We start from the raw sequence: 16,199 nt of genomic DNA on the forward strand, positions 1-16,199 counted from the left end.
TGTTTTTTCTTAGTGGCTTGTGCTTTTGTTATCACATTTGAGAAGTCATTATCTAACTCAAGGTCACAGAGATTTATCCTTGTTTTCTACTGAAAGCTTCATAGTTTTAACTCTTACACTTATTTCTTTGCTCATATTGAGTTACTTTTTGCTATGATGAGAGGGTCCAAATTCTTCTCTCTCGTGTGCATGTTTGCACGCGCACGTGTACGTGGATATCCAGTTGTCATAGTACCATTCACTGAAAAGGCTTTTCTTTCTCCCATTAAGTTCACTTGCTACCCTTGCCAAAAATCAATTGACTATACATGCGTGGGTTTATTTCTGGACTCTCACTCTAGTTCATTGTCTCTCCTTATGACAGTCTCACACTGTCTTGATTACCATAGCTTTGTAGTAAGTTTTGAAATCAGGAAGTGTGAGTCCTCCAATTTTGTTTTTCTTTTTAAGGATTGTTTTGTCTATTTTGGGTCCCTTGCATTTCCATATGAATTTTAGGATCAGCTTATACATTTCTGAATTAAAAAGACAGTTGGATTTTTTATAGAAATTGCACTGAACCTGTGGATCAATTTCAAGACTATCATCATCTGAACAATATTAAGTCTTCTAATCCATGAACATAGGGCATCTTCCATTTATTTACATTTTAATTTCTTTCAGAAATGTTGTGTAGATTTCATTGTACAAGTCTTGCACTTCTTTTGTTAAATGTATTTCTAAGTATTTTTTTCTTTTATTCAAAAAATTTGGAATTTTTTGAATATCACTTTCAAATTGTTCACAGCTAGTGTATAGAAATACAACTTAATTTTTGTGTTGATTTTGTATCCTGCAAATTTGCTGAACTACTTTATCAGCTCTAATAGGTTTTTGTGGGTTCCTTAAAATTTTTATATACAAATAAAGATAATTTTACTTCTTCCTTTTCAATCTAGTTGCCTTTTATTTCATTTTCTTGTCTAAAAGTCCTGGATGGAATCTCCAGTAAAACTGTTGAGTAGAACTGGTAAGAGTAGACATCCTTATCTTGTTCCTGATCTTTGGGGGACAGTTTTCAGCATTCCACCAATAAGTATGATGTTAGTTGTGGTTGAAGGATTTTAAGCAGTAGATCAAAGAGTCACAAGATTGGAAGCGTGGACATGCAGGTTAACACCTGAAAAGTTTACTTTCTCCGCTTCATAAACTAAGGCCAATTGTATTATGTTTAGAGTCTGCAAAGCTTTCCAGTGTATCGTATCTCTCCACACTCTATACTCCCTACAAGGAACAGGCAGTTTCTAGCCTCCTCTTTCCAAGAAGATCACTTCTCTCCCCACCCACCACACCACCCCCAAGATGCTGCCTCACAATCCCAGCCACAAAGAGAACAACCATTCCTTAAGGCAATTTTCCTCACCATTTTGCTACCACACCACCAGGAACTGGTGAAAAAGATAATAACGACCACTGGTGCTATTCCTTCCAGCTGTTTGCTCACCTTCCTCACATTAAGGATTTATCCCATTATGCCTTATAATCCCATTAACCTCACAGAGCACCACTTATTTGTGGGAGCTAAAAAAAATACATAAATAAATAAAGATACAAACAAATGGGGGCAAGGGGAAAGAAGAGGACACAACACTCACAACAATTCTTGAACTTGTTAAGACAAGTGAACAGATATGATGTTGATGGGGGTCGGGGAGAGGGGAAAAGAAGTGGGGGGAAAGCAGGAATTGGTAAAGGGACATGAAAATCAACTAAATTGTATATTGATAAATTAAAATTTTTTTAAAATGTTAAAAAAAAAGAAAAGAAAAGAATTTCAAGCCTCCCAGGTCATTCACTGATGTGACCCAGTATCCTGTAATTCCTTCTCCAACACCCTCTCCCATACCCCCAGTCTTTTCTTCCATAACCTCCATCTTTTACCCGAAGTTCCATTCATCTCTTATAACAGAAATGTGGCTGACTGCTGATGAGCCCACATCTCCTGCAAGGCTCTCAATTTAAGGACATTTTTTTGACACCCCCAAAATAAATTACTTATTTGTTGTTGCATAACAAATTACCACTAACTTAGCAGTTTAAATAAACACAAATTTATTTATTAGTTCACAGTTCTGAAGGTGAGACATCCTTTTCTCCAGGACTAGCTCCCTTTTCTCATTCTGACATCAGCTTAAACATCACCTCCTAATAAAGGCCCTCTCTGACCATTCCACCTTAAGAGGTCTCTCAGTAACCGCCTGTCACATAACCTTATTTTAAGTCTCCACGTAGCTTTATCACTACTTGATATCTTTATGTGTTAGTATATTACAAGCTCTCCATTAAAATATTTATTTGGAGCTATTTTTTCTTTATGTAATGGCTTTGCTGAACTTTATTATTATGCCTTATATTATTTTCAGTTGATTCTCTCAGCTCTTCTAAGTAAACAACCTAACATTTGAAAACAATTACTTTATGATTTCCTTTCTACTTATTTTTTTAAAAATTTTATTGACTAGAACTTAAATGACTTTAACAAAGTCTTACTTATAGATAGATATATCAGGGGGTCATTTACCAATCAAAAGCACTAACTCTGAATTTTAAAACATCTTTCCTGTTACTGCATTATTACTATAAAAAAGCAATAGTTGAGTAAGTGTTCAGATAAATTAAAAGGTGCTTATTTGCATGTAAAAGTTTGTATGTTAAAATTAATTTTCAGTTCATTAATGAGGAAATTAGCTCCTCCATAATATAACAATGCTATAAGTAGAAAGAAAAGTCTCAACAAAATGATTGAGCCTGAGCATATAATTGAACAATATAACTATATTCAAATGTGTATTATTTGTACAAATTTTAAACAGCCTTTGTGACCTTTCCCCTTCCCTGAGGAGTATCTCCTCCTTTCCCTTAGAGTCTCAAAGACTTGTCTATTGATTGATCACAATGTGATGTTTGGGAAGGTCCTTAGGTTGTACTCCTGTAAAATAAATAAATAAATAAAAAGCCTGTCAAGAGAATGACAAGACAAGCCACAGACTAGGAGAAATATTTGCAAAAGACATATCTGATAAAGAGCTGTTATCCAAAATATACAAAGAACCCTTGAAACTCAAGAAAACAAACAACCTGATTTAAAAATGAGCCAAAGACCAAAGCAGATAAACAGATGACCAATAAGCATATGAAAAGATCTTCCACTTCATATGTCATCAGCAAAATGCAGGTTAAAATAATAATGAGAGCTGACTGGTTGGCTCACTTGGGAGAATGTGGTGCTGATAACACCAAGGTCAGTGGTTTGATCCCCATACCAGCCAGCCGGCAAAATAAATAAATAAATAAAAATGAGATACCACCACACATCTATGAGAATGGCCAAAATTCAGAACACTGACACCACCAAATGCTAATGTGGACAAAGAGCAATAGGAACTCTGATTCATTTGCTGGTGGAAATGTAAAACGATACAGCCACTTTGGGAGGCAGTTTGGTGGTTTCTTAGAAAACTAAGCAGAGCATCCAGCAATTGTGCTTCTTCGTATTTACCCAAAGGAGTTGAAAACTTATGTCCACACACAACCTGCACATGGATGTTTATAGCAGCTTTATTCATGATTGCCAAAACTTGGACATAACCAAGATGTTCTTCAGTAGGTGAATGGATAAATAAATTGTCGTACATCAGACATCGAAATACTATTCAGTGCTAAAAAAGAAATGAGTTATCAAGCCATGAAAAGGCATGGAGGAAACAAACGCATATTACTAAGTGAAAGAAGCCAGTCTAAAAAGACTCAATACTGTATGATCCCAACTACATGACATTCTTGAAAAGGCAGAACTATGGAGACAGGGAAAAGATCAGCAGTTAGGGCTTGGGGGCAGGGAGAGAGATGAATAAGTAGGGAACGGAGGGTTTTTAGGGCAGTGAAAACACTCTGTATGATACCATAATGGTGGATACATGTCATTACAAATTTGTTAAAATACATAGAATGTATGTATTAGTCCGTTTTGTGTTGCTATAACAGAATACCTGAGACTGAGTAATTTATAAGGAACAGAGGTTTATTTGGCTTACAATTCTGTGGCAGTTGCATCTGGCACGGGCCTCAGGCTGCTTCTACTCATGGCGGAAAGTGGCAGGCTGCCAGTGGGTACAAGCAGATCACAGGGTAAGAGGGAGCAAGAGACAGAGAAGGAAGGTGATGAAAAGGATCCTTTAAACAACCAGCCCTCATGAGAACTAAATAGAGCGAGATCTCACTTAGGCCCCCCTCCCCTAGGGAGAGCATTAATCCATTCATGAGGGATCCGCCCTCATGACTCAAACAGCTCCCAACACTGCCATGTTGGGGATCAGGTTTCCACATGAGTTTTGGCAGAGACAACACATCTAAACTCTATCAGTGTACAACACCAACAGTGAACCCTAATGTAAACTATTGACTCTGGGTGACCATGATGTGTAAATGTAGGTTCACCCATTGTAACAAATGTACCACTCTGATGGGGGATGTTGACAACGGGGGAGCCTGTGCATGTGGTGTATGGGAAGTCTCTGCCTTCCACCCAATTTTGCTGAAGACTTAAAACAGCTCTAAAAAAAAAGTAAAATAAATAAAGTCTTTACAATAAAAACAAAAAGTCTGTAATCTTAATGAGTTACAGAACCACGGTATGGTGGTGGCTATTAAATATATGAGGGCATTTCAAAAAATTCATGGAAAAATTGGATTGATAGATAATATGAATCTTTCTATGAGCTTTTAGAAGTACGCTTTATCTCCTTCCAGAAATGCAGTTCTTAAACATGGAGGAAAATAACCAAAACACTTCATTGACACCATATATGGAATAATAACAATGTGAGTACATCTATGCCATGTTTTTAACATTAGACTAATATATCTATAGTTTGACCATTTAGTCTGATGTTTGCTATAGATATATGATACAAATTCTTTATCATGTTAAGTAAGTTTTTAAATATTGGTTAACTAATATTTTTATCATTAATAAAGACTGAATTTATTAAATTACTTTTCAGCATCTACTTATATTTTCTTCCTTTAGTCTTAAGTAATGTACGAGTGCTAGATTTTACGCATAGGTATTCAATGCTAAACTATCCCTGCATTTCTTTGATAACTGATCAGATATTGTTAATTAATTATTGTTTTACTAAGCTATTGTATTTTATTGTTCTTGCATAAGGCCAGCATGTACAGACAAAGACCAAGGGTTGTTTTGTTTATGTGTTTTTGTTTTGTTTTGTTTTGTTGCTAAGAAGGCTATTTATTTAGCATATTTTCACATCTTTACTTCTATGAAAGAGCAATGTGAGGTTGCTTTGCTCTGTATGACATACCGGCATGTCAGCCTCATGAAGATAAATACAGTACCTTAGGAAATTGACCAAAATGCTCTGTGAAACAGTTTAATAACATTGAAATTATCTATTTCTTAAGGATTTCATAAAATTCTCCCAATTAGCTATCTGAGCCCAGTTTTTTTTTAAAAATGGCATTCTTATAAAATCCTACAGAATTAAACTGTTATCTTTGGGGATATACTTTATGAACTATATGCCAGTTTCTTGCTTGATAAACTTATAAACCAGGGTTTCTCTGGTCAATGCTTTACTCGAAAACAAGGAAGAAGCTGGAAATTCAGGCAAAAAGGTAAGTGCATGGTCATTCCACTTCAAACCAAATGCTACTCTTTATCACTTCTAGAGAAGTCTAAAATCAAAAATGCAAGAGTATCTGTGACTTCTGCTGCCTTCCTGTCCTTGCCCTTTGAGGACATGAGCAGTTATGGATTAAAAGCTACTTACTCTCAGCACAGACTCTTGATTTTATTGAGGTCCCATCATCCAACTACTGAGAGAAACAGAGTTCTGGGGAATGAATTTGGTTAATACTTTCCCATAAACTAGTAATTAGTTTATATCAAACAGTAATTAGTTTATATCAAGCAGTATCATACAGGACATTACCTAAATCAGTCACTCCGGTTTACATTTCACAAATAATTATTCTTGAAGGACTCACCAGGAGGTTGCCCTATTCAAATCCAGCCTTCTGGATGCTTTAGATTTGTGGCTATGGTAGATATTTCTTTGCATCTGCTTTAAATTTTCCAGACTCAAATTTACTTCGTCATGCTATATGGAGTAGAACTCTTGGTCTTGGTCTGCATATATTGACTCTATGTTAGCACAGGTGGAAATTTTTTTCTTATGATAATATTGACCCTGCCTTATTTCTCTAACCTCAACCCCTGCCCCACAGTTCACTTCCAAGCAGAATATGTGTGCATGAGTGCATGAAGGTGGTAAAGCATGGAGACTAGTTCTATTCAGGCATGCACGCTTCTCCCCATCAGCATTTTTATAAGAAAATGTCAATTGCATACCCAGCTCAGTTGACAGCTAAACCACATGACTCCTCACGCAACTGGCTCCATCAATGGCTGTGCAAAAGGAACTTATCCAGAAACATAATTTTGAACTCTCTGCTGCCCAATAGCTATCATAAACCTGAGCTAAAATAATGTTATGAAATATTGGCTTCCAGCCTTGACATTCTAATGTCTACCTCTATATTAAGCCAAATCATCAGAAAGATGTTCATCCTTCCTCCTACCCCTCTATCCTTTGTCTCACCTTTCCCTCCATATATTTTACAAAGACTGTGAACTGATTATTTTTTTGTTGTAGCACTGGTGGCTAAAAACTTGTGGTACACTTTTAGCAAGAACATAGCACAGCACTGTATGTTTGCTGCCCTTGCTGTAATACTGACATCATTTCATATCCTTCTCTTTTCTGCTTTATCTTTCTCCTCTCCTTATAACTTAGTGTTGTTACTGTGTCTGATTTAATTCATTGTAAGTCTCCTTAAATCGACTGTGAAATAAGATAAGAACAGATAAATAAATAACTGACCTTCCTGCCTCTGAAATTACCTCCCTAATATTCAACCTTCCCATGGATGTTGAGTGAATTTTCTAACACACACTTTTGATCATGTTACTGTCCTCCTTAAAACTGATCAAAGGGTCTCCATCATTTATGGAACAGATTCCAAATGCATTGGCATGGGGCCTTCACGATCTCTTGCTCTAAACTTTTATTTCTTCTTCAGGAGGCAACATGGCATAAGAGTTAAGAACTCAAATCCTGGCTTTACCGATTACCTTATACTGGTAACTGAATAAATTATTTATTCCCTCTGGACACCAGTGTCCTCATCTGTGAAAAGGCAGTAATAGTAACTACCGCACAGGTTGTTGGAAAGATGAAGAGAGTTGTTATATACAAAATATTAAGAACTGTTTCTGAGACCTTAGAACACATTAGCTATTGTTATTAGTCTTTACTCCCTTCCCCATTAATTGTAATCTGGTCACAACAAACTACTTGGAATTACCTGTAGTTCCCTCTACATTTAGTAATCCCTACAAAACTCCATGTTATGCCCCCAGCCAGGCTTGCCCACCTTTGATAGCAGGTGAACTCCTCTTTTGTCAGATCCAACCTCAGTATCTAACTTCTACAGATAACTAATACATAAATAGTTTCTTCCTAATCCCAAACTCCCTGGCTTGGGGAGATGAACTGAACGGCTCTTTCTCTTGCCACTTTACTTTGCTGAGTCTTATATTACAGCACTTAGCTCATTCCATTCCAAATGTGTACTTTGGAATGTGTACAATGTCTACCAGCCTCTCTTATTGGGCCAGGAGGCCTTGATGGCCCAAGACTGTGACCTAATTACAATTACATTTCCAGCAGTTTGCACTGTGGCTGGCACAGAGTGATCTATCAATAGATATTTGCTAATCTATGAATAAATAAATGAACATACGAATGAATGAATGAATGATGGCACGTTGTTAGAAATAAATAATGTAAGCAAAAGAAGGAATTCAAGAGAAAAAGGGGATTAATGATTAATGGTTTGGGAGATCACAAAGCAAATTATATTTTAGCAAGCAGTACAAAAATATACTGATACTTATGAAGATAAAATGGATAGCAATGCACATTTCATTCCAAAGGCAATGTGGTTATAAGTGAAGTGCCCGTGGTGGTTAACTGTCTGCTCTTAAGTAAATTGAATTTGCATCTCTATAGATTATACACATTATGTGAGCTCTGCATATACTAGTAATGTTAGTCCCTTGAAAACCACTCAAAACTGCATGTTCAAAAAGGTTGGAAAATGTGCCTATGGGAAAATTTTATGATTAACTCTAAAAAATGAACTCTTCTTCACACAGTATATTACAATGTCCAGTATGGTGTGGTCACCTTGGATTTACCCTGAGGCATACATATTCTTGCCCCTCGTGTCTCAGGGCCAGCATTCAGCATCTCCAAGGGAGCCACCAGAGACTAGAAATGTTACCTATGGTCCAGGACTCACCAAGAGCACTATTTCATCCAAGGATGACCATGACCTCTCTAGAACCACAGTCTGACATATATATTTTCATAAAATTTCTCTCTCAAAAGGCCCATTGAAAAAATCTGCCAATAAAATAAAATCTTACTTACTGAATTAAAAGCTCAGAAATCCCCTGAAAGTACATACTTGAAAGAGAGAGAGAAAAAGAAAGAGAGAGGGAAAGAGAAAGAGAGAGCAAAAAAGAAAAATTGAATTAGAAGGACCTGTTTATTTTATTGACTGAATCAAGAAGTGCCTACATGAGTTATTAGATTTGTTTTTTTTTAATGTTTTGTTTTGTTTTTATTGGTTATGAATAGTCATGGGATACAAAGCAAGTTGTCACCACTTGTGCCTAAGATTTGATGGCCAGATCCGTACTGGCAGCATGTCTGTTACCACAAATTGTGATTATATCCTGTGTCCCCCACCCAATTATCACCTCAATTATCCCTGACTTCCCTCCCCATCCCCCATCCTCAGTCCACTTTATATCCCTAGAAATGCTTTCTCCCTCTGCAAGTCCAACACACCACTGTGGTCTTTCTTTCCTTTCTTCTTTCTCTCTTAGCTCCCACTTATGAGAGAGTACATACAGTATTTATTCCTCTGTGCTTTGCTTATTTCACTCAACATAAGTTTCTCCAAGCTCATCCATGTTGTTGCAAATGAGAGAATTTCACTCTTTTTTATGGCAGAGTAGTATTCCATGGTGTATATATGCCACAGTTTCCTTATCCAATCATCTATCGATGGACATTTTAGGTTGGTTCCATATCCCAGATATTGTGAACAGAGCTGTGATGAACATGGGAGTGCAGGTATCCCTTCAACATGATAATTTCCATTCCTCTCGGTATATACTCATAAGTGGGACTGCTGGATCATATGGAGGATCTGCCTATAGTTGTTTGAGAAACCTCTATACTGTTTTCCATACTGGTTGTACTAATTTACAGTCCCACCAACAGTGCAGGAGTGTTCCCTTCTCTCCTCACCCTCACCAGCATTTGTTATTATCATTTTTGATTATAGCTAGTCTAACCGGGGTGAAATGATATCTCAATGTGGTTTTAATTTGCATTTCCCTGATGACGAGTGATGCTGAAATCAATTATTAAAACAAAAAGAAAGTCCAAACCATTTAAAAGACTGTTTATCACCTTATAAAATAAATTTAATCAGAATTTCGTTATACACTTGTTTATTTCTTTGCTTTTTCGGATTAAGGCATGCAAGTTTGCTGGAAAATAGTAAAATACTTTTCCACAGCCAAAATGGTTAAAAATTCACTATTTCACTATCAAGAGTGTTCCAAAAATGAATCTTCTCATCTTACATATTTTAAGTAAATTCAAAATATAATAAGAAAAGAAACATGAACAAATCATAAGTATACAGCTCAATGAAATTCCATAAATTATACGTACACCCTGGGATATGTGTATATTTCAACTGCCTAATAGTTTTCAGTAGTTGTATCAATTTACATTCCCATCAGGAGTGTACGAGAGGTCCAGTTGCTTCAATTTCTTGCCATCTTATGTCGGCTTTTTAAATTTAATTTATTCTGATGTATGCAGTGATATATTATCATGACTTTATTTTCCATTCCCCCAATAACTAGTGAGATGTAGGTCTTTTTCTCATATTTATTAGCATGTGGATACTCTCCTTTGTCAACAACGTATTCAAGAGTTTATCATTTTTCGATTGAGGTATCTGCATTTTTCCTATTGATTTGTCGGAGTTATTTCATATTGCAGATAAAAGACACTTACTGGATACATACACTGCAAATACCTTCTGTACCACATGCTGTCGCTCCCCTACTAATATGCCCAGCAATCACCTGTAGCCTGGTAGACGCTTCCTACTTGTGCCAGTGACTTTTTACCACAACTTCTGTGTCTCTTTACATGGAAACCTCTGGCTCAGAAATGTGTTCAGCTCCTGCTCAGTGCAGGCTACAAGTGCCAGGGAGTTAATGTCCTCAGAAGCAACTCCACACAATGTGGGGCAGGAGATGGTGGATAAATATCTTCTCAGTTCTCAGCAAGACAGTTCTGAGACATGTCCAATACAGTCTCTCAGAAGATCCTCCGAACTGAGCCACGGTTGTGTTATAAATTTTATTGGGCCTCCTTCATTCTCTGTCTCCCTTCCCTTCTCCCAATCACTGTTGTTGTCTTTTAACCCAAGATCACTTCCCAAATAAACTACTTCCACTCAGTCTTTATCTCATGATCTGCATTTGGAGAAACACAAACTAAGATCTGTTGCCCTTTCTTAATGGAGTCCTTTAGTGAATAAAAGTTTTTAATAAACATTTCTACACAGCTTAACTGTAGTGAAATTTTGAGAAGAAAGTCTAGTCACCAGTTTTCTCACTAAATTTGCTTCACTTCTTGGGTGTTATCAAAACTCCTTTTCTTCCAAAGAGCCTTGCACACTGGCATTCTGCGCTCATTGTGTATTCATGGACTACCAGCACTTTCCTAGAAAAGAAACCCAGCACTTGCCAGCAGAAATGTAGGCTGGCCTATTTGGAATAGATGGTTTAATATGTGTGCCAAACAAACACAGCCACAGGCGGCACGGAGCTCACTGAGCAAGGTCTTTCATTCTCCCTATAAAATTCCATCCACAGACTACAAGTAAAGATTATCGGTCACGCAGTGTGTACGTGCACATCACCAGCCGGCTAGAGTTCTGTTTCCTGTTGGAGCCCACTCCATGAATAGGCCACCAGTTGTCATCTAAAGACTCAGCAGTGCTGATTCTCATGATGTCTGAGGATTAAGTCAAAAGTTCTGCATGTTTCTTGATGCTCAGTGAGTTGTGCCAATGTCCAGCAGCTGGACATTGTAACTGTGTTCACCAGAATTCATTGAGAACAATGCTTGAAGACAGGGCACTGTGATTTCATAACAATTTTTATCAATGACTTGAAAGAAAGGAATAACAGTCTTTTAGATCTGGTTTTTATAGAAGAGATAATAACCTAGTCAAAGGGTATTGAATTCAAGATGAAAGCCAAAATGAGAGAAATGGTTTACAAGAAATATAGTGAATTAGGAGGCATAGTTATTAGTTTGAGAATTTGATTTTTTTCATATTTATAGCTTTGGAATCTAGCACAAGTCTGGCATATAATAAAATTCAAAAAATGATTTTGAATGAGTTCACAAATGAGTAAACAAATAAACAATGCAACATGTTAAATGTTATGTGACATCTAAAAATATGTCCCATATAAATTAATGTTTTGTGAAAGTGAAAGATCCATTTATGAACCGAAACTTTGGGGGATCTTAATCACTTCTAATACAATCTTTTTGAAAAAGATCACCATTAGGTAAAATACTTATGCTAGTGGACATAGTTCAAACTCTAATATGAATAAATTAATAACATTCTCATATAAAACCCAAAGCATAACTTAGATTCTGTTAAGGATACAGTCTTCCATCACCCTATGCTATCACATAATGTCCCCACAACTATTAGTTCAATATATATTTATTGATTGTGTCCTGCATACCAGGTATTGGGCTAAATACCAGGGATAAAATGGTTTACAAAATACACATGGGGTAATTGGAGAGATAAACAACCACATAGATAAATAAAGAATTATACATTGTGATGGAAATACATTATGAAGGACAAGTAGGTGTGCAGTGAGAGATTAGAACAGGAGACCAGATACAGCAAAATAACAGACCACAAGCAAGTCAACTCAACACATATTTACATATCTACTGAGTACCCACTATGTGCAGGACACTGTTATTAACCCCAAATGGAAGATAAACATAGAAAAGACAAAGATGTTGCTCTCAGAAGTGCTACAATAATGAACCAGACAGACAGATAATGCATTTGAGAGGGATAGAAAGTCATAGCAAAACATATGTTGACTGGGATTAATAAATAGTTAAGATCATAGACTTTGAGTGCAAACTTTCTGGGTTCAAGTCTTGCTCCACTTGGTACATTACTTAAGTTTCCTAAGAATGATAATAATTATGAGGACTAAGTGAAATAATAAATATAAAGCTCTTACACAAGGCCTGGTAGATTGCAAGCACTCAGTGTTAGCTGCCACTATGATTATTCTTACTATGTTCCATGCTACAGTTGAAAAACCTGCAATAAGAATGGGATTTCCATAGCAAAGAAGCTCAGCTAGCTACAACATATTAATGAGACCCAAGTGATGTGTTTGAACCTGCAGTGAGCTAATGGCTTCTCATTCTTTTGCATTGTCATAGGCTTTAATTCTTGCTAACTGTCATCTAAATGCACATAACTATTCACAAAGATCTCTGTGTGATCTGAAGTAAATAAGATACGAAAAACGTATTTTCTATTACAGGAAAATTTTAGGATCAAGGCCTATCAAACATGAGACGAAAATTAGGAATAATATATTACTATGAGGCATGATTATCATGGTCCGGAAAAGTAAATATTATTCTTTTCCACCATTAGGAGAATACTCCCATTTAAGTTTCTTTGTCTGGAGAAGCATTGAACAAATTAGATTAAACTTGTAAAGATTAGTAAAAATAATTAAATGAGAAAGAACACCTATAAACAATGATTTTGTCCCATCAACAATGTAGTCTAAAAAATATGGGTTTGTACGCCTGATAATGGTTGATAAGCCCCCATAGAATTGGCACTATGTGCCATTTTCAGAGCTTCTAGCCTACGGCTAGGTCTCAGTCTGTGCCTTGTACGGAGGGCACATCTTCTAAAGCAAATGTGAAGTATTTCTGGCTTAAAAAACAAAAGGACACAATATAGGAAAACCACAGCTGCCAGGTAGTGAGGGGGTATTCCCAGAAAGAAAAGAGCCAGAGAAGAGGAGCCAGTTCTGTAAATAAACTGTACAAATACCTGCTGATGGCTAAACCATGCATGCATTATGCAAGCATTAAACACTTTAATTAAAGCAAAATGAACCTGAGATTTAGACTTCTGACCAAGAGACAGAATTTGCAGTTTCAGTCCAACCAAGTCACTTCCCTGCATTTGAAAAAATCATTTTTGGAAGAATATAATAAAATTCAGAGTCTCCACAATATAAAATTCACAATATAGAGAATGCAATCCACAATTTTTTGACTTATAAATAAACAACAAACTGTAACCTACTCTCAAAAGAAAATACAGCCCATATAAAATGCCTCTAAGATGATCCTGGTGAGAAAACAGTAGATGGGAACTTTATTTATTTATTTATATATTTAGTTTACACATCCAATAAATTTATTCTGTAAAAACAATACATTTTGGGGGTTTTGATTTTTTTTTTTTTTACAGTAAACTCCTCAACTACAAACCTTGAATACGTGAAAGATTTTCCAAGGACATGCATAAGAGGATTGATAAAACCCAAACTGACTAAATGTATTCTCACATTATAATCTGGCATAAAAATAAAATTCTTTACTATCACAATAGCAACAATAACGTACACATAATGATGGTTTGTGGATGAAGATTAACTATTCTAATTCTACTTCCAAAAGAAAGAGTTCATTTTAAAAGTCTATAGTTAAAAGTCGATGCTTTGTCTGGTTTCCCATAGGGCTGCAGCTGATTCCAGCTTTAAAATGTAAAGTACCCACCTTGAGTGATTATCCAAAATTGTATTGTCATTGGGAAAAAATAAATCATTGCCTTTATTTTGGAGTAATACAAAAGGACTAACTTCACATATAGAAACTCAGTTTGTATACATAACAATATAAATTTTGAGAAGTTTAAGTTGTTAACAAGCTATTTCTAATACAGAATAGATATTTTACAGTATGGTTAAACTTTACACATGGCCTCAAAACTAAAGGACAATTTTAATTTCATCTTCAATATGCCAACATAATGTATCTGGGAATTATTTCCTGGGTTCTGTCAGAGAGAAAATTTCATCCTTAAGCATTATGTTGAGAGGTCACCTAAAAAGACACTAACTTATATTTAACTGAGTATTTGGTGATGGTGGGGTAAAGGCAAGAAAATGATGATCATGACTGCCTTAATAAAAGGATCCTAGAAACATATAAGTCTGTGAAAAAATCTTGATAAGCCTTAGCGGTTAAGGGTAACTTCATGCAACCAAATACCATGAAATTAAATCAATAACCTTAAAAAAAGCTAAAATGTCTTTTTTCCCCCAAACGCAACAGAGAGGAATGTGAATAATGTCCATACAAACTGGGGTTCTGCCAATGACAAGGACTATGTGTTGGTTCATATCAAATCCAAGAATATTAGACAACCCAACATATAACATTCTTGTGATTTCTCTTGATATACAGCATTCTTTATGGTAGTTAGGTCCCTTCACTGCTTTTCTGCAGGTCTGCAGTTGTGTTTCTTGTGTCATCGCTGGAATCTCCACCCTCAGAGCTACTTTTATTTTCCTTTTCTTTGCAGTCTTTGCCATCTTTTTCTCCTGGAGATTTCTGGGAGTGTTTAGAGGATTTCTTTGAAGTGTACGACTTTTTCCATTTTGAGCCTGCTTTTTCATTCTTTCTTTTGCCTTTTCCATCTTCCACTCTATCACCTACTTCCTTGCTGTTTGCATCTGCAGTATTACCACTTTCTCCCTCAGTTTCTGAAGAGCACTGCTGCTGAATTGCCTGGTATCTGGTAAACTTTACTTTTGAGTTATTTTCTATTTCCCATAATCCTTCATTAAATCCTTTCCATTTGTTTGGCTTTCCCAACTTGTCTTTGTATTCCTTATGCAGAAAAAGGTCTTTGGGACTTAGAAATGTAGTTTCATGGGTGCCAAAAAAGTAGATAGGATACTTGTTTGCTGGAAGCTTCACAGCTCCTTCTGGAAGTTCGTCAATCATAAACTGGGTAGTTTATAAGCAACAGAAGTTTGTTTCTCCTAGTTCTAGAGGCTGGGAAGTCTAACATCAGAATGGCAGCATGGTTGCGTTCTGGGGAGGGCCCTCTTCTGGGCTGTAGACTGCTGACTTCTCGCTGTGTCCCTACATTTTGGAAGCAGCAGACAGGAATTTTAAAGCGGCTCTTTATATATGCTCAATGACATAAAGGAAAATATAATTGTGATGGACTAAAAGACAGGAAAATTCACAGAAATAGGAACTACCAAAAGAAGCAAAGGAAATTCTAAAAAATAAAAAATAAAATGTCTGAAATAAACAATTTACAGAATGGGCCTAAAAACAGAATAAGATGATAGAAAAACAGTGAAATTGTAAATGAATTAAAATTATCCGATATGGAGAAAAAACATTTTACAAGTTATTTAAAAATGCCTCAGTGACCTGTGGGAAGATACAAAAAGATCTAGCACACATGTAATTTGAGTCTCAGAAGCGAAGAGGGAAAATATTGCAGAGAAGATATTTAAAGAAATAATGGCTGCATGTTTCCCAAATTTGTCAACAGACATAAAATTTTAGATTTGAGAAGCTCAGCAAACCCTAATCAAGAAAAATGCAAAAAAAAAAAAAAAAAAAATCGTGACTAGTTAACCTTCTGAAAAGCAAATACAGAAACAAAATTGAATGTAGCCAGAGAAAAATGACAGATAACATACAAGAGAACAGCAATTTGAATTATTACTTCTGTTTGTAACAATGGAGTTTGAATGAGGGTGGAATATCTTTAAAGTATTGAAAGGAAAATATATAGTTACTAACCAAAAGTTTTATATCCAGAGAAAACATTCTTCAAGAATAAAAGCAAAATTAAGACAT

The 16,199-nt window shown here is 36.0% G+C and overlaps 1 protein-coding gene across 1 annotated transcript; it reads right to left on the reverse strand.

The window, feature by feature from the left end:
- Positions 1 to 14,795: 14,795 nt before the first annotated feature.
- On the reverse strand, positions 14,796 to 15,323 carry LOC134364519 (hepatoma-derived growth factor-related protein 3-like). Its single transcript, XM_063080412.1, has one exon. The coding sequence runs from the start codon at positions 15,321 to 15,323 to the stop codon at positions 14,796 to 14,798; it is 528 nt and encodes a 175-aa protein (XP_062936482.1).
- Between the last annotated feature and the right edge of the window lie 876 nt (positions 15,324 to 16,199).

Source organism: Cynocephalus volans, chromosome 16 (genome assembly GCF_027409185.1).
Source record: "Cynocephalus volans isolate mCynVol1 chromosome 16, mCynVol1.pri, whole genome shotgun sequence".
Classification (NCBI taxonomy): domain Eukaryota; kingdom Metazoa; phylum Chordata; class Mammalia; order Dermoptera; family Cynocephalidae; genus Cynocephalus; species Cynocephalus volans.